The 20,218-nt window shown below is 48.2% G+C and overlaps 1 protein-coding gene across 1 annotated transcript in view; it reads right to left on the bottom strand.

Annotated features, from left to right (window-relative positions):
• Positions 1–5,536, bottom strand: part of trpm5 (transient receptor potential cation channel, subfamily M, member 5) — a 39,309-nt gene extending 33,773 nt beyond the window's left edge. The window contains exons 1-4 of the mRNA XM_072465495.1: positions 5,469–5,536; positions 1,416–1,554; positions 1,151–1,331; positions 398–564 (exon numbers count right to left, since the gene is read on the bottom strand). Of these exons, the coding sequence (XP_072321596.1) occupies positions 398–564; positions 1,151–1,331; positions 1,416–1,442 (375 nt within the window). The 5' untranslated portion in view covers positions 1,443–1,554; positions 5,469–5,536. The remainder of the gene's footprint in view (positions 1–397; positions 565–1,150; positions 1,332–1,415; positions 1,555–5,468) is intronic.
• Positions 5,537–20,218: the final 14,682 nt, after the last annotated feature.

Below are 20,218 nucleotides of genomic sequence, written 5' to 3'. Positions count from 1 at the left end.
CTCTGTATTTGAATAGCTGCATGTGAATAGAGGCAATTGGTTCTGGTGGAAGTGCATGAAGTGCAGAAACACAGAGAAACTTCATTTATTACCTCAAGAGGAACGAGGCGGATAAAAAACATGCATAAAACACAACTCCTGGTAAGATTTGATGAGGTAAAAAACACACTGACATGACTGAAAAGACCCTATGCGTAATAAGTTTCATGTAATCGAGTGAAATAAGTTCATCATCTATTGTGAAGGTGTCAAAATCACACCGCTTTGCACAATCTGCATCTATTCATGAAGTGTTTTATGAAATGCTAAGGGAAGTAGTGCTGGTGAGCTGAGTTGAAATGTGCTTGGTAAGTTTCCAGAATTGGGATGTCATGAATTTGGGTCTTTAAAATCCCACCTTAGCCTGGAGCAGGGCCTCTCGGTTGTGGATCATGTTCCAGGGGGCGATGCCAATAGCCACCACCCTCACTTTGGACGAGGTGCTGGCCAGAGAGTGGTCCCTCACCGCCTGACCCAGGTGTTTAGTGATGCCAAAGCGAAAACCATTGGTCAGAATCCAGGCCCCTGAGGAACACCAAAAGTACCCAACATAAACTAGGGTCAAGGAGATGGATGACAGGTTCTAAGTGGGACGGGAGATTCCTACAATGCTATTGAAATAATGATTGGCTGTAGTTTTTATACTGACATCACCAAACAATACAATATTGAATGATCATAAAGTTCCCAGGTAGAATAAGGTTGAATAGTTATGATAAAACATTTGAAATGGAGCGCATACATCTGATTATTTAAATGTGTGAGCTGCAGCTGACGTGACACATACCAGTGGGACTGAGCCATCTGGCATCATTAGGAAAAACAAATCTTAGTGCCTCAGCTTAGCCTCATTTATTCCTCAAATGTTTTATGAGTGTTTTATTATCTGTGCCACAACAAAGACTTTGTTAAGCCTTTAGATGTTGAGTTGACACAGCTCGATTTGAATACCAAATACTTTGCATCCCTTTAGTCGATTCTAAAGTTGACTGAAAACAATTTCTCGATATTAGGCTCAAGCGATGGCTCGTTATGGACAAACTCATGAGATGTTGCTCAAAAATAAAGGCTGGAGGTCAAAGGTGAGACGTGTCTGAGGTCCAGGACTGACCTGTGCTCTGTGCCGCCTTCACCAGGCCTTTTCTCAGAGTGTCCCTGAGCCAGGGCTTCATCTGTGCCACCTCGTCTCCTCCCACCAGCGCCACCACCAGGTGTGGAGGCGCCAGGCCCCAGTCCTCTGTCAGCATGCGGTAAATCTGCACAGGGTTTGTGCTGCTCTGCACTCGCACAAACTGTGAACGGCACAAGAGTCTGAGTAACACAGAGTAACACAGAGCCTCATGGGTCAGTGCCGGTCACACAGTAGCATGTCTGACCTTCCCTCTGGTTTTGGTGGGGCCCATGAAGTCGATGTCCCCCACACGACCCGCTGCCCAGTGGCTCTTCTTGCGGCTGCGGCGTTCACTGCCCCGAGTCTCGTTGACAGAGGAGCAGCAGGAGCATCCCAGCAGCACACTGGAGCAGAGGAGCTATGAGAAATGTGGCTCCTCAAGGGCCTAAAGCTCCTCAAACTTTCTCTGAGGCGACTTTTTAGTGGATAAAAAATCATTCCTTTCCCTTCCAGACTTGAGAGGTTAAAAATATTACAATATTCTATTATATCTAGTAAAAAACAACAACTAAGAGTTGAATACTGTGTGTTTTTTGTGCTTTTACAGACTTTCATTATGTTTATTGCTCTGTATAATATGTATAATAAAATATTGTGAGTTCAAATGTAGCATCATGACAGTTAATTAGGATGGAAATGTGTTCTGTCCAGACTCGTAAAATGTCATGAGCCAAACAAGTGCATAACTCCATAACTGGACCACACAGGGACCACACAGGGACCACACAGGGACCACACAGGGACACACAGCGACCACACAGGGACCACACAGGGACCACACAGGGACACACAGCGACCACACAGGGACCACACAGGGACACACAGCGACCACACAGGGACCACACAGGGACCACACAGGGACACACAGCGACCACACAGGGACCACACAGGGACACACAGCGACCACACAGGGACCACACAGGGACCACACAGGGACCACACAGGGACCACACAGGGACCACACAGGGACACACAGCGACCACACAGGGACCACACAGGGACCACACAGGGACCACACAGGGACACACAGCGACCACACAGGGACCACACAGGGACACACAGCGACCACACAGGGACCACACAGGGACCACACAGGGACCACACAGGGACCACACAGGGACACACAGCGACCACACAGGGACCACACAGGGACCACACAGGGACCACACAGGGACACACAGCGACCACACAGGGACCACACAGGGACCACACAGGGACACACAGGGACCACACAGCGACCACACAGGGACCACACAGGGACCACACAGGGACACACAGCGACCACACAGGGACCACACAGGGACCACACAGGGACACACAGCGACCACACAGGGACCACACAGGGACACACAGCGACCACACAGGGACCACACAGGGACCACACAGGGACCACACAGGGACCACACAGGGACCACACAGCGACCACACAGGGACCACACAGGGACCACACAGGGACCACACAGGGACCACACAGGGACACACAGCGACCACACAGGGACCACACAGGGACCACACAGGGACCACACAGGGACCACACAGCGACCACACAGGGACCACACAGGGACCACACAGGGACACACAGCGACCACACAGGGACCACACAGGGACCACACAGGGACCACACAGGGACCACACAGCGACCACACAGGGACCACACAGGGACACACAGCGACCACACAGGGACCACACAGGGACCACACAGGGACCACACAGGGACACACAGCGACCACACAGGGACCACACAGGGACCACACAGGGACCACACAGGGACCACACAGGGACACACAGCGACCACACAGGGACCACACAGGGACCACACAGGGACCACACAGGGACCACACAGCGACCACACAGGGACCACACAGGGACCACACAGGGACACACAGCGACCACACAGGGACCACACAGGGACCACACAGGGACACACAGCGACCACACAGGGACCACACAGGGACACACAGCGACCACACAGGGACCACACAGGGACCACACAGGGACCACACAGGGACCACACAGGGACCACACAGCGACCACACAGGGACCACACAGGGACCACACAGGGACCACACAGGGACCACACAGGGACACACAGCGACCACACAGGGACCACACAGGGACCACACAGGGACCACACAGGGACCACACAGCGACCACACAGGGACCACACAGGGACCACACAGGGACACACAGCGACCACACAGGGACCACACAGGGACCACACAGGGACCACACAGGGACCACACAGCGACCACACAGGGACCACACAGGGACACACAGCGACCACACAGGGACCACACAGGGACCACACAGGGACCACACAGGGACACACAGCGACCACACATGGACCACACAGGGACCACACATGGACCACACAGGGACCACACAGGGACCACACAGGGACACACAGCGACCACACATGGACCACACAGGGACCACACGGGGACCACACAGGAACCACACAGGGACACACAGCGACCACACAGGGACCACACAGGGACACACAGGGACCACACAGGGACCAGACAGCGAGCACACAGGGACCACACGGACCACACGGACCACACAGGGACCACACAGGGACCACACAGGGACACACAGCGACCACACAGGGACCACACAGGGACACACAGGGACCACACAGGGACCAGACAGCGAGCACACAGGGACCACACGGACCACACAGGGACCACACAGGGACCACACGGACCACACAGGGACCACACGGGGACCACACAGGGACCAGACAGGGACCACCCCATAGACCACACAGGGACCAGACAGGGACCACACAGGGACCAGACAGCGAGCACACAGGGACCACACGGGGACCACACAGGGACCAGACAGGGACCACCCCATAGACCACACAGGGACCAGACAGGGACCAGACAGGGACCACACAGGGACCAGACAGCGAGCACACAGGGACCACACAGGGACCACACAGGGACACACAGGGACCACACAGGGACCAGACAGCGAGCACACAGGGACCACACGGACCACACAGGGACCAGACAGCGAGCACACAGGGACCACACGGACCACACAGGGACCACACAGGGACCACACGGACCACACAGGGACCACACGGGGACCACACAGGGACCAGACAGGGACCACCCCATAGACCACACAGGGACCAGACAGGGACCAGACAGGGACCACACAGGGACCAGACAGCGAGCACACAGGGACCACACAGGGACCAGACAGGGACCAGACAGGGACCACCCCATAGACCACACAGGGACCAGACAGGGACCACACAGGGACCAGACAGCGAGCACACAGGGACCACACAGGGACCACACAGGGACACACAGGGACCACACAGGGACCAGACAGCGAGCACACAGGGACCACACAGGGACACACAGCGACCACACAGGGACCACACAGGGACCACACGGACCACACAGGGACCACACAGGGACCACACAGGGACCAGACAGGGACCACCCCATAGACCACACAGGGACCAGACAGGGACCACACAGGGACCAGACAGCGAGCACACAGGGACCACACGGGGACCACACAGGGACCAGACAGGGACCACCCCATAGACCACACAGGGACCAGACAGGGACCAGACAGGGACCACACAGGGACCAGACAGCGAGCACACAGGGACCAGACAGCCCCTGCCACTGTGGATAATGCCACATAATGACACCGTCAGAGATTTTCTGCTCATTCTGACAGAAATGGTCATGTGCTCACTCCAGAGCGTGCTATTGGCTGACAGTGACGGACAGCTGAGGTATGTAAGTTTCCCCTCAGCCAATCACAGCCTGGTACTGCTACTTCTCCACCAATCACTGTCATATCTCACAATGATGCTTCAAAACGTGCACTTTTCAGGTTTACTATCAGCTTCAAAGTAAGACGTTTGATCAGAACTTTGCGTAGAGTGTATGAACGAAAAAATGTGTTGGAAAAAATGCTAAAAAATATAGAATTACTCAAACGTTATGAATGAAACAAAATGGAACGTCATTCTAAAGGTGCACTGTGTAACTTTTATGTAATGGTTGAAAGAAAGGCAATTAACTATTCATTCAGTCACAGTTTTTTTGTTGTTGCTCAAAATGGTGGCGCCCTCTGCTTGTCTCCATGGCGATACATGAATGAAACGGCATATTGTGGAACGTTTGAGGCAAGGCAGTGACATAAGCAGATAAAGTTACACAATGCACCTGTGAAACAAAACATTCAGGTGTATTCAGACAGAAGAACTGATGGAGAGACACACCTGAGCTCCTCGGACCACTCCAGAACATCTCCACACCTCGGGCAGTGCGTCTGTGGATGTAGCGCCCCCTGTGGACACAAAACAACACCAGGTGCACTTCTCAGATCTTTGTGTGAATTCTCAGAACGACTTGTGGCCCATGCAAAGCTCAGGCATTTCCATCTGACCTCGCCTTGTATGCAAACGCCTCCTGAAGTGTGCCACAGCAGGACAAAGAGCGAACAACACACACCAAACCGGGACACACACACAAGCTGTGGTGTGGGATGGTGAATATCTATATTGTGAACGAGCTCAAACGTGGGCAGGGACTTGTATGGGCACTTAAAATGAATAAATAAAACCTAAACCATCAACCAGGAAGTCTCAGGGCTGTGAGGCGTGGCCAAAGTTGGAGTAAACACAAGATAAACGTACTTTATAATAATGTTAATAATAATGTTGATTGAGCCCTTCCTTCCCTTGTAATATGATTTTCGTTCAGTATTGGGTCTTCTGAGGGGGGGCCCCCGCTAGGGGGGGGCCCTGAGTCTCTCGTCTCAGACATCGGCTGCCATGGATCACCAGCTTCAATCTCACAACAATAAATACTAGTAATTTGCACATCTTTGTGGCAGCGTGGTCCTTGCTGATGAACGTCCTGTTTATCGTCAGCTTCTGTAGCACATGTGCTAAAATATGATTGAGTTCAGGGAGGAGGTTCAGGGGCCCGCTGTGCCAGCGTCATCGATACAAACATTCACTCAAGTTTCAGTAAAACATGAGAATGTGTGAGAGAATCTTTGTATGGGAAGAGAGGAATGTACTTTTTATTCTGTCCATATCCTTTTATATGCCTTTTGTGTTGCTTTTTCAGGTTGTTGTGTCTATTTGTCTCTTTGCGCAGAGGGCCCATCGCTCCAACCAAAACATTCTCCCTTTGGGAGACAAATGAAGAAACCCTGAACCTTGGTTAGTTTCATTTATCTTGGCGCAAGTGCTGTGCATCAATAAACAGGAAAAAGGTTTTTGCTTTTTATTGTTTATTGCACTAGCTTTGTTCAGCTAAGTCTGTCGGTTCAAAATATAAAGTGACCATCACTGGAAATACAGAGGTTTATCGCAACATCCAGTCAGTGTCTGGTGAGAATGTTTGTATACGCTTTTTACACTTTCATTTTCACCTCAGTCTGCGTTCTCTCTTATTCAGTCTTCTCACTCAACAGTTCTCCAGGAGCCAAAAGAAGCCAGGCTGCTCCAGGAGCCAAAAGGAGCCAGACTGCTCCAGGAGCCAAAAGAAGCCAGGCTGCTCCAGGAGCCAAAAGAAGCCAGGCTGCTCCAGGAGCCAAAAGAAGCCAGGCTTCTCCAGGAGCCAAAAGAAGCCAGGCTGCTCCAGGAGCCAAAAGAAGCCAGGCTGCTCCAGGAGCCAAAAGAAGCCAGGCTGCTCCAGGAGCCAAAAGAAGCCAGGCTGCTCCAGGAGCCAAAAGAAGCCAGGCTGCTCCAGGAGCCAAAAGAAGCCAGGCTTCTCCAGGAGCCAAAAGAAGCCAGGCTGCTCCAGGAGCCAAAAGAAGCCAGGCTGCTCCAGGAGCCAAAAGGAGCCAGGCTGCTCCAGGAGCCAAAAGGAGCCAGTCTACATACGGCTCACTTGTGGTACGGCTCGCGGCTCATTAATATTGCACTAGTCTTCGATAAACTACTAAAAATAAGTCTTAAATGTGAAATTCAAGACATTATAAACCTGCAGATTTGGATCTGTTGCCGTGTTGCTTCTTGGGCTGGAGTCTGTGGTGGAACTGAGATGAAGGAGGTGATTGTTCAGTGAGATGGTCATTTTCAGAGGGCTTTGTGTGTGTCATTGTTTTGAGATAAAATAAAAAAAAACGTTGTGTTTATCTCCAAATTATTCTTTTCATAAACGGCTCTGTGTGAAAACAGAAATCTCATTTATTATTGATGGAACATTTGCAGCACTGAACAGACTTTTATGAGCAGCATTCATTTGCAAATCCACTGGAGCGGCACTCAAAAGCAGGGATTCCCAAACATCTCGAGACCTTCAAAATAACTGAGTCACAATAACGGTCCAGGACGCCCACCGCCATCGTCGTCTTAGTTTAATACTGTTTATTTGAGTGGCTTGTTAAGTCATGTGACACTATTCCATGTACTAATGTACTGTTTTTAATTTAAAATGCATTCAATATAATATACATTATTTATAGATAATGATCATCTCCACAATGATCTCACGACCCACACTTTGGGAACCACTGCTATAAAGGGAAAAATGAAAGTGAATTTTTCAGCTGTTTAAAGTTGGACTGAACAGTCTATGATCTGATGAGGTATGATTTTGGCTTTTTAATGAAAACACATGTTATAGTGAAAAGGTTTCAGAGGTCGTCACTTGAACAATGTGATTTTAAAATCAAGATGTTTCATCTTCCATTCGATGTGACTCAGGGGCCACGATCAGTCACCTCCTCTACATGGATCCGCTGAACACTAAGAGCGAGCGAGACATGGACTCACTGATCCACACGACCAGGAGCTGCAGCGCTGACATTGGGATGTACTTCAGGATTAAGAAGTGTAGTTAGATGGAGGCAAAGAGAGGACGGTGGTCCACACAGAGGAGGTCTCACTCCCAGAAGGAACAATAGCAGACATTGAGGACGGTTACAAGTACCTGGGAATCCCACAGGGAAATGTCAACTTTGAAGAGTCAAATATCTACAACGAGTAAGACAAGTCCTCAGAAGCAGCTCAATGACAAGAACAAGTCCTGGACAATAAACAGCCACGCCCTGCCAGTGATCAGACCCTGCAGGAATAATCAGTTGGCCAAAGGAGGAGATATAGACCACAGATGTTAAGACACAAAAGTTCCTGATGGAGGGTTCCATCCCAAATCCAGCACCCTGAGACTGGACATGAGCCGTAAGGAAGGAGGCCAAGGACTAGTGAGCGTGAGAGCCACTATCCAGGACCAAGATCCATAAGTACATTAAGGACAAGACAATGTCTCAGACACTGGGGAACAGAGGAAGAGGTGGGATCATCACGGGAGGACACGCCCCTACATGGGATGTACCACTGGAACATAACTGTGGCTGATATCACAAAATCCAACCAACGGCTAGAAAGAGCCGGTCCGGAGGCCCTGATCTACCACACCAGACAAGACCCAAGGTGTAGGCTGTGCAAATGGGCCCTGAGACAAAACCCAAGGTGTAGGCTGTGCAAAGGGGGCCCTGAGACAAGACCCAAGGTGTAGGCTGTGCAAAGGGGGCCCTGAGACAAAACCCAAGGTGTAGGCTGTGCAAAGGGGCCCTGAGACAAGACCCAAGGTGTAGGCTGTGCAAAGGGGCCCTGAGACAAGACCCAAGGTGTAGGCTGTGCAAAGGGGCCCTGAGACAAGACCCAAGGTGTAGGCTGTGCAAATGGGCCCTGAGACAAGACCCAAGGTGTAGGCTGTGCAAATGGGCCCTGAGACAAGACCCAAGGTGTAGGCTGTGCAGATGGGCCCTGAAACAAGACCCAAGGTGTAGGCTGTGCAAATGGGCCCTGAGACAAGACCCAAGGTGTAGGCTGTGCAAAGGGGCCCTGAGACAAGACCCAAGGTGTAGGCTGTGCAAATGGGCCCTGAGACAAGACCCAAGGTGTAGGCTGTGCAAATGGGCCCTGAGACAAGACCCAAGGTGTAGGCTGTGCAAAGGGGCCCTGAGACAAGACCCAAGGTGTAGGCTGTGCAAAGGGGCCCTGAGACAAGACCCAAGGTGTAGGCTGTGCAAATGGGCCCTGAGACAAGACCCAAGGTGTAGGCTGTGCAGCACCTCTACAGTAGGTCGGCTGACAGAAGGTCATTAGGCCAAAGCGCGCCTCCCCATGGTACAACCAAGAACTGCGTTCACATAAACAAAGAGTTAGAAAGTTAGAGGGATTATTTCGTCGCTCTCACACAGAAGAATCCCTAAAAGCATGGAAAAGTTGCCTGCTGTCCTATAAGCAGGCTCTGCGTAAGGCCCAAACCAGATATTATTCAAATCTAATAGAAGTCAACAAAAGTAACACTAAATTCCTTTTCAGCACTGTAGCTAGGCTAACAAACTGTCACAGTGCAGTAGAGCCCACACTCCCAGCTTCACTCAGCTCTGATGATTTCCTTCTATTTTTTAACAATAAAATAAAAACAATCAGAGATAAATTAGATGAAATTACCCCCGCTATTAGCCCTGAACTAGCCCAAGCTGTAAATCTAACGTCTCATATAAATCCACCTGTAAACCTAGAAAGGTTCACAGCTGTTGATCAAGCAGAGATAACTTCAGCCATTATGTCCTCTAAAAGCTCAACTTGTGTCCTAGACCCCATTCCAAGCAGACTCCTCAAAGACATTCTCCCCCTAATTATAGACCCTATTCTTAATATAATAAATACTTCACTCCAAAGTGGCTATGTTCCACAGTCCTTCAAACATGCAGTCATTAAACCTCTTCTGAAAAAGCCTAATCTAGATCCCGACCTATTGGTAAACTACAGACCTATTTCAAATCTTCCCTTCGTCTCTAAAATCCTTGAAAAAGCACCTGCAGGACAATAACTTATTTGAAGTTTTCCAGTCAGGGTTCAGAGCCCACCACAGCACTGAAACTGCACTAGTTAAAGTCACAAATGATTTGTTATTAGCCGCTGACGATGGACTGGTCTCAATCCTGGTTCTGTTGGACCTCAGCGCAGCGTTTGACACCATTGACCACAACATTCTACTGCAGAGGTTAGAATGTGATGTAGGTGTTGGAGGAACAGCCCTCAGCTGGTTTAAATCCTATCTATCTGATAGGTTCCAATTTGTTAATGTAAACAAGAGCTCCTCACCAAGCTCTAAAGTAATTTACGGTGTGCCACAGGGTTCGGTACTCGGTCCAATTCTGTTTACTCTTCATATGCTGCCATTAGGCAACATTATCAGAAAGCATGGCATTAACTTCCACTGCTATGCAGACGACACTCAGCTGTATTTATCAATGAAACCTGATCAGAGCGATCAAGTAGACAGACTTAGTACTTGTGTGAAGGAGATAAAAACCTAGATGACACTAAACTACCTGCTTCTTAACCCTGAAAAAACCGAGGTCATTGTGCTTGGCCCTAAGCATCTACGAGACGCTTTATCTGAGCAGATAGTCACACTGGACAATGTCAGTGTAGCCTCCAGTTCTACTGTAAGAAATCTTGGAGTCTTATTTGACCAGGAGCTCTCATTTAAAGCTCATATAAATCAAGCTTGTAAAACAGCCTATTTCCATTTGCGCAACAAGAGCCAAAATCAGAAGAATCCTGCCTAAAAGTGATGCCGAAAAACTTATCCATGCATTTGTAACGACTAGATTAGACTGTACCTCCTGCTCGCAGCGTGTCCTAAAAGCTCCATAAAAAGCTTTCAACTGGTTCAAAATGCAGCAGCAAGATTATTAACAGGAACTAAAAGAAGAGAGCACATTACACTGGTGCTGGAGTCTCTTCACTGGCTCCCCGTCGAGTTTAGAATCAAATTCAAAATTCTACTCTTGACCTACAAAGCCATAAATGACATGGCCCCATCCTACCTCAAAGATGCTATAGAACCATGTCATCCAAACAGAGCTCTTCGCTCTCAGAATGCCGGCCTTCTGGTGGTGCCAAGAGTCTCTAAAAGTACTGTAGGAGGTAGAGCGTTTAGCTACCAAGCTCCTGTGTTATGGAATCAGCTCCCGACCCATGTTAAATATGCTGACACAGTCTCTTCATTTAAGTCCAGGCTTAAAACGTTCCTCTTTGAAATCGCTTATGGTCAGACTAGTTAGGAACAGAAACATAAACCCACAGCTTCAGCTACGCTGCCCTAGGAGTAACTATGCTGGGGGAAGTATGGCAGCTTGAGCACTATCCTCTTCTTCTGACTACTTATGCTATCAAACAATATTTATTTTTTGATTCCACTTGCAAACTGTTCACCGTCTTCTTTTTCTTTCTCTCACTCCTGAGGACCTGTGGACCCAGATGCCCCTCCCCTGATGAAGTGGTCCCTGCCCTGTGTGGACGGTCCCTCATCTGCCTGAAGAGTGGCTCCAGTTCGCCTCAGTCGGTCCCTCATCTGCCTGAAGAGTGGGTCCAGCTCCAGTCTCCTTGTGTCCGTCTGTCCGTCTGTGAGAGTCGGATCTCTCCTTCACTGGAACTCCTCCAGGTTTCTACGCTTTTTTCCCAAAGAGGTTTTTTTTGTAGTTTTTCCTGGCCGAGAAGGAGAGTCTAAGGACAGAGGACCCTGGGACATCGTCCCTCGCCACCACAGACATTGTCTGACTCCATCGCCACCACAGACATTGTTGATTCATTTCTCCCTGTGGCCCTCAGAGGCAACTGTTGTTGTGATTTTGGGCCTTACAAAAATAAATTGAATTGATTTGATTTGATTTGATACAGTAAAAGGATAATGACGGATCATGACAGATCTTTTGGGACTCTGACTGGATTTATGTCGAGTGAAACCTCTGGACAATTTGCACCAATGAGCTGACACTGAAACCTGAGGCTTGTTTGTGACCACAAGATATGGAAGATGAATCAAAGATGAAATTGTAAATTGTGTGAGGACAAAAACATGCACCACACGGTCAATTCTGACCGGTCAGCATTATGGAGCCAGCTCAGGCATGGCCCTGTCTCTGTGGCCCCGGCAGCTGAAGTACTGCGGAGCGGCCACTAGTCAAACTGGGACAAAAGGGGTGTGATTTTTCAAACAAGCCCCCCAAGCCCCTACAAATACATTGCAAAGAGATATTTTCTATTAGAGTTACTTCCCGGCACAGTCCATGAACATCACAGCCGATATTGGAACGTCGAGCGCTAAATCTAAACTAGAAACATAAGCAAGAGGTTTAAAGTTATGAAATCAAAGGAGACTTGAATAAGCTGAAAGGTGTTAAGGTCGCCGTGGTAATGTCCTAATGTTCTAATCCATATAATTACTGCTGTGGCGAAAGTGGAGCCCCGTCTGAACACCAGGAGCCTGTGGACGCCTTCATTTGCCTGTCGCCGCGGGAACACGCCAGGGCCATGCAAAGACACTCATTTGCGTAGTAAGTGCGGAAAGGAGATATAGTTAGATAGATGGATATGTGTGTGTTTGTGTGTGTGTGTATACGTGTGTGTGTGTGTGTATAGGTGTGTGTGTGTGTGTGTGTGTGTAGGTGTGTGTGTGTATAGGTGTGTGTGTGTATAGGTGTGTGTGTGTATGTGTATGTGTGTGTGTGTGTGTGTATAGGTGTGTGTGTGTAGGTGTGTGTGTGTGTAGGTGTGTGTAGGTGTGTGTGTGTGTATGTGTGTGTGTGTGTGTGTGTGTGTATAGGTGTGTGTGTGTGTGTATAGGTGTGTGTGTGTAGGTGTGTGTGTGTGTAGGTGTGTGTGTGTATGTGTATGTGTGTGTGTGTGTGTGTGTGTGTGTGTGTGTATGTGTGTGTGTGTGTGTGTGCTCTCACCAGGGGCGTGCCCTCTCTATCCTCCATGGCTCCTGCTGCTGCTCTGCTCTGGTGAGCTCCCTCTGCCCCAGGTAATACACCTGAGGGAGGGGCTGGGAGATAAGGGGTGGGGCTGGGGGACAGGGGGCGGGGCTGGGAGGGACTGCTGCAAATCTATGTCGCTTTGCATGTTGTGAGTTCATCTGTAATCTTGTTTTTTAACAGTAAATCTAAACCGTGATTTAGTAGAATTCTCTGTTATTCGTCCCATTAGAAACTTCATCTTTCATTCTCTGTATGTGACTCGCCGTCGACCTGTCAGGAGGAGGCGGCTAATGCCAGGTAAACTGGGCGGTGCTAGGAGACTGAGGGATGTGTGAGGGGCGGAGTCTGGAGCCATGAGGAACACTGTGTGTTTACACAGTGTTCAAGTGTTTACACATGAAACTCCGCCCTGCTGTCAGGATGATGTCACAGAGCACTTCTTGCAGCGGCCACTAGAGGTAACACACACTACAGAGAGTTTCAAATGTTAATGGCAGAGAAGATGATGGACAATGGCAGAGAAGATGATGGACAATGGCAGAGAAGATGATGGACAATGTCAGAGAAGATGATGGACAATGGCAGAGAAGATGATGGACAATGGCAGAGAAGATGATGGACAATGTCAGAGAAGATGATGGACAATGTCAGAGAAGATGATGGACAATGGCAGAGAAGATGACAGACAATGTCGGAGAAGATGACGGACAATGGCAGAGAAGATGATGGACAATGGCAGAGAAGATGATGGACGATGACAGAGAAGATGACGGACAATGGCAGAGAAGATGATGGACGATGACAGAGAAGATGACGGACAATGGCAGAGAAGATGATGGACGATGACAGAGAAGATGATGGACGATGACAGAGAAGATGATGGACAATGGCAGAGAAGATGAAGGACAATGGCAGAGAAGATGATGGACAATGGCAGAGAAGATGATGGACAATGTCAGAGAAGATGATGGACGATGACAGAGAAGATGATGGACGATGACAGAGAAGATGATGGACAATGGCAGAGAAGATGACAGACAATGTCAGAGAAGATGACGGACAATGGCAGAGAAGATGATGGACGATGACAGAGAAGATGATGGACAATGACAGAGAAGATGACGGACAATGACAGAGAAGATGATGGACAATGACAGAGAAGATGAAGGACAATGACAGAGAAGATGATGGACGATGACAGAGAAGATGATGGACAATGACAGAGAAGATGACGGACAATGACAGAGAAGATGATGTAGAAAGATGTTGGGGAGAGTGAATGACGTGGGGCAGTTTTTGCTCGTTTTTGTGTCTGTAGTTGTTTAAATTTCTTCTCGTTTTAACGTTGCCTCTGTTGGTGTCAGTTTGATGTCTGAGGCACCGGGCTGTGCAGAAGGTCCCAGGTTCCTCCCTTCAAGCTTGTAACATCTCTGACAGCTTCGTCTGTGTTTCAGTTGCACGTTCTCCTTCTCTTCTTGGCTCTTCGTCAGAAAGAGCCCGGGCCGTGTGCGAAGACTGATCACTTTCCTCTGGAGGCGACTGTCAGCTTCAAACAGCCACATCGATGCCGACTTCTGTTGTGTCTAAAGCTCCAGACGACGAGTGACTCAAGCGCGCGGCTGAATGTGGAGAAATGAGAAAGTTTAACACATTAATTCAGTTAAGGACAGTTCTGTTTAGGTCGACTGACGGATAAATCTAAGGTGTTACTCCCCTCGAGTTTAATTAACCACGCTCAAATCGATCTTTGGTTTAACTGAAATTAGTCTTCAACGTGCTCCACAAACACCGACACACGCCGCACGACCTAAAAAGAAATACAACAATTAAATCAATCTTCTTGAATTCACGATACATTCTGATTGGCTGATTCCACATTCATAATAAGGTTGTGCAGGCTTCACAGACTGTGACTTGGCATGGAGCAGCGCCCCCCTGTGGCGACCTGATTAAAGCGGTGGTGACGTGCGCAGGTAAAAATAGCCCCACGTAACAATAAGAACAAGTGGAACACATGATTCCCAGACTCATATGTGTTCTCTGCTCACTAAAGCTAAAATAAACACAAGTAGAGCTGAGTTCAAAAACGGAATCCCTCTGTGATGTCATCAATAAGCGACGTTCCATCCAAACTGCAGAGGGCATTTACAAACAACGGACACCATTCTGACAGTTTAAACACAAACTTAACAAAATAAGAGTGTTGTCGTGTAATATTGTTGGTCAAATCTGAACTATTATGTATTTTTTATGGATTCCTACCTTGTTTAGAGTATGGTTGCTAGGTAACAGTTGTAGAAATACCTCCATCCATCTCTACTGCTCATGTCCAACCAGGAAGTAACATTATAAACATCACTGCAATGGTCAAACTGGGGGAAATAGGCGACTAGTAGTTAAGTAAAATTGAGTTAAATCTTAAATATTGTCATGTTCACTATGTTTTGGTGAAATGTTTGGCTATGTCATAAGCCCTTTAAAATATGAGCTGTGCCTATGATGGCAGCAGCACTATACACTCTATATGAAGAGTCATTGTGCTGCTGTATATCTTCAGAATACAGAATCACAGTGTTGGGAAACTAAATACATCTACTGAAAACACACAGAATACCAATTTTGAGAAACTGCATAACTAAGTACTGAGGCCAAGTCATACATCATAAGAAGCATAATAAGTGTTTGTTTTTGCTCCAGGGGCTGGAGCAAACACTCCTATTTTAGGCTTTCATACCTCATCAGAAGTTCTGCTGCTGTTTCAGACACACACATACTTTTTTATTTCATTATATACTATTCTCAGCCTTCTTAATAAAAGCACAGATGTCACGGTCTACACGTCAGAAATGAGCGATGTGGTGGGAAGAACACAATACTGAGTTAGACGCAGAAAAGACCAAAGAGTTTGACCCACATCAAGTGTTTCAAGTGTACTTCGTCTGCTCGAGCATTTACCAGCGATTTTCTATGGAGCGGAAAATAATGTTACAGTTTACAGTTTACAGCATGCGCAGAATCTATTTCACGTTATGGTTTGGAAACCTGTCAGTTCAACTTAAATCACAGATTTGGACTTTGACCGAAAGAGCGGGTAAAACACTCGCTTTGGCTCCTACTTCTACTTTTTTTTTGTGCTGTTTTTAGAAACTAGGAAGGACAGTGACCAGTGACCCACACACTCTCCATCACTAACAACAGAAGTGAACCAACAAACACAAACATAGCAGACCAAAAAAGGTAATTGCACATTTCTTAGCTTCTCACTCATCTCTAGTTTTATTGTTTTGCAGCACTTTCTATGGTAAACAACCCAAACACACTGATGCCCTCGGGGAGAAAGTGTAGTGTCCCAAACTGTAAACTGAACAGACTTAAACATCAATTTGCAATTAAATTATTTATTTATTTATGTGTTCACGTTCTTCTGCTCCGTATCTCAAACTGACTTAAATGTGACTTCCTCGGTTGACCCGTCCTCATGAGCCTGTTACAGAGGCTCATGAGGACGGGCCGTTCTAATGCCCCGCACAGAGGAGTGAGAACAAAGCCAGGATCTGCACTCACTCATTCATTCTCTCTTTCTTTCTTTCACACTTTCACTAAAGACACATAAAGAACTCCCGCCCGCTGTTTAAGCCCCACGCGCAGCCAGCGGCCAATCACCGTCTGGCAGCGTGCCCTCTCCACCTATAAATTCTGGGCTCGTGCCAGGACGGTCACGCACACTGACCCCTCACACCTCTGTCCCCGCAGCGTGAGCATGGAGCCCGGGAGCCGCACACACGCAGCAGCCGCAGGCCCCGCGCGCAGGAGCCTCTTTGGCCCCGTGGATCACCAACAGCTGCGGCGGGAGCTCAGTCAACGGCTGCGGGACATCACGGAGCAGGACAGCCGCCGGTGGAACTTTGACTTCCACAGCCACACGCCCCTGTCCGGCCGCCTCCACTGGGAGGAGGTGTCCGCCCCATGTACCGCCGCGTTTTACCGTCCCGGGAGCAGAGAGGCCCTTAAGGACGAGGCCGTGAGGAGCAGTGAGGAGGAGGCCGCGGAGAGGCTGAGGGGCCCGGGTCAGGAGGAGGCGGAGAGGCTGAGGGGCCCGGGTCAGGAGGAGGAGGCGGAGAGGCTGAGGGGCCCGGGTCAAGAGGAGGCGGTGGAGAGGCTGAGGGGCCCGGGTCAGGAGGAGGCCGCAGAGAGGCTGAGGGGCCCGGGTCAGGAGGCCGCAGAGAGGCTGAGGGGCCCGGGTCAGGAGGAGGCGGAGAGGCTGAGGGGCCCGGGTCAGGAGGAGGCGGAGAGGCTGAGGGGCCCGGGTCAGGAGGAGGCGGAGAGGCTGAGGGGCCCGGGTCAGGAGGAGGCGGAGAGGCTGAGGGGCCCGGGTCAGGAGGAGGCCGCAGAGAGGCTGCGGGGCCCGGGTCAGGAGGAGGATGAAGAGCATGTGCCCATCAGTGACCAGGAGAACTGTCCACGCGTCTCCAACACGCACACGTGTCCCGTGGAGGTGACGCGCAGGAAGAGAGCGCGCTCCAAGGCACCGCAGGCCAAAGCGACGCAGCGCGCGCGCATCACAGGTGAGAGAAATAAAAAAGTTTTTTACCTTAATAAATCAGACTTTATATTTGATTATATGTGAACAAATCCTTGTGTAGAATGAGTTGGGTGTAGGAGCTTCTGGCCCGATTTTAACGTCTCTGTGGCAGAAAAATGCATTTCCAGCCTTTGAAGTTACAATGTCTCATAATCTATGGATGCACGCTAATTACATTAAATAATGAAACATTTTTAGGTGCACCCTCCATTTTCTGTTTTGTTCTCAGATTTCTTTGCCAAAAGGAGGCGCACCACAGAGACCAAGAGCGCCCTGAACCCGGGCTTCTCCCTGAGCTCAGACGCCCCTCTCCGGACCCTCAGATAGGAACCCCCCAGAGACGAGGAGCGTCCTGAACCCGGGCTTCTCCCTGAGCTCAGACGCCCCTGTCCGGACCCTCAGATAGGAACCCCCCAGAGACGAGGAGCGTCCTGAACCCGGGCTTCTCCCTGAGCTCAGACGCCCCTCTCCGGACCCTCAGATATAGGAACGCCCCGGCACCAGCTCCAGACACAGGACTATTTATTTTTATTTTTATACCAGACCAGCAAATCTCTGCCAGTTTAAGATATTTATGTTCATTTTGTCTTGTGTTATGAATGTTTTTAATTTGGCTATTTATTTGTTTTTATGAAGCTTTTTATTTATCTTTTGTCCAGTATTTTTGTTTGAAGACATTTAACAAATCCTTTTATTCTTCTTATTTGTTTGTCCTTTCATTTGGGATGTGAAAGCTTTACACAGAAGCTGATGTTCATTTGTTTCTGAATAAATACAAGTCTGTTTGAGGAAGATTGTATAGAAGTCTGTCATTTCTGTCCATGCATAATAGTTATATTCATGTTCAGACTGAGTGCGTTTGAGAAAAATACATATAATTACATATTTACCATTCATAGTAGCAATAAAATGTGCCGCTCTGAACAGGGCTTTATCGTGCCCTTGGGCCGGACACTTGGTCTTTATTTTATCATTCAGAACAACACACAACTTCATTTACTTCAGATACATTCAAGTTCTTTTCTTGACTCTCTTGAAATCCACTCTGTACCTCTGTCTTCTGTGTTCATTTGTCCCTTTTATACTTGTCTATTTCTACGTCTGTTCTCTGATCGGTTAATCCGCCTGTCAGTCACATGCATCAGAACTTGTGGAGACAGGATAAGGCTCCAGACCGATATGTCTTTGTAAATTATGGTCAAACCGTTTGGTCTCGGCCGGTCAGATCTAGTCTAATCTTGAATGTGACTTACACGATCGCGGTCAAACTTTACAGCCACTTTAAAGCTCATTTGGAGGGGGATCCCGGGCTCTCTGCCGGTGGCGCCCGTTGCTCCTGACGATGGGTCAAATGCACAGCACTCACTGGTTATAGGACAAGATGGTGCAGATTCAACCTCCATCAGTCTGTGGTGACAGCAGTTTCCTACAGAGACAATTCAAGTCTTTCCTCTCAAAAGTGCATTATGGGTACATTTATGCAAAGGCACTTTTGACTGTAAAACTAATGTCATTTAGATGTTGAGACAGACTGAGAGCAAAATCATTCCAAACGACAAATGAAAGTTGAATATAACAATATCCCCAAAAGAACCAACTGCTGTTCAATTACCATAAAGTTTCCACGTTCACACAGAGATTGAGGCTATTTCTGACGACTTTTATGATTGTGTGTTCGATTATTTGTGCGTGGAGCGCCTCCACGAGTGAGTAAGAAGATAATGATGCTCCTGGAGATCAATATGTGGCAACAATGGTTTCACAAACAGCTGCACTTTAGCTTCAGAAGAGCATAAGTCACCAACACGGCTGATCCGACCTGAACACAAGTGGAAAGAGAAGCATAAAGTTGTGCTGAAGTAAGAGTACTGTTACTTCAAAATACGATTACTCAAGTAGAAGTACAAAGCAATGGTTCAAGAACTTACAGAAGTAAAAGGGTATAAAAAAACTACTTTTGTAACAGTCTGTACATAACAGCTGATTTATAAGTTAATGTAACTGGACGGACACAACAGTCATATTTAATCATGTGTTTTTGGTTATTAAACGAATCATATCTGAAGATCAAATGATTTAATATTGTGAACATAGATTCTTTGTCGCCTGTAGAATTCTCACTTTGGGAAGTTTATTATTAAAATGCTGGTAAAAACAATATACTCATCAATAATAATAGTAATGATAATATTACAAAACTGAAAATACATATATTTTTAGTCTGACAATATGATCATAATAGTTGAGGTTTCAGTTGCAGTTATATCACTTTATACCTTGGATGAAAGTTTACAACATACATTTTAGTCTCAATCTTATCCTTAAATAGCTCTTTTTGTGGCTTTTTTGTGTGACTGTAAATGACATGCTCAATATTCAAAGTTTGCACATCTTCACAACAACATTTAGAACATTCTCTGTTGAAACACTTGTGGTCGACTCGAGCGCACGTCTCTGCTTCTTCCTCCTCTTGTGTTGTGGAATCCTCCTGACCATCTGCTCACGTGAGGACAATACGCACATAAAAAGAGTGTGCCAGCATTTCAACTCTCTCCCCCACCCATGCTGACCTCTGACCCCTGAACCCCCACAGGCAGTAGCCCCTCTTTCACAAAGCACACATCAGACCTGGCTTGTGCCTCATCTGT

This window comes from Eucyclogobius newberryi, unplaced genomic scaffold, assembly GCF_026437365.1.
Source record: "Eucyclogobius newberryi isolate DKJ021-1_F unplaced genomic scaffold, fEucNew1.0.hap1 SCAF_5, whole genome shotgun sequence".
In the NCBI taxonomy this organism is placed as follows: Eukaryota; Metazoa; Chordata; class Actinopteri; order Gobiiformes; family Gobiidae; genus Eucyclogobius; species Eucyclogobius newberryi.
Note: the sequence above shows the minus strand (reverse complement) of the source record. Positions and strands in the feature narration are given on the sequence as shown.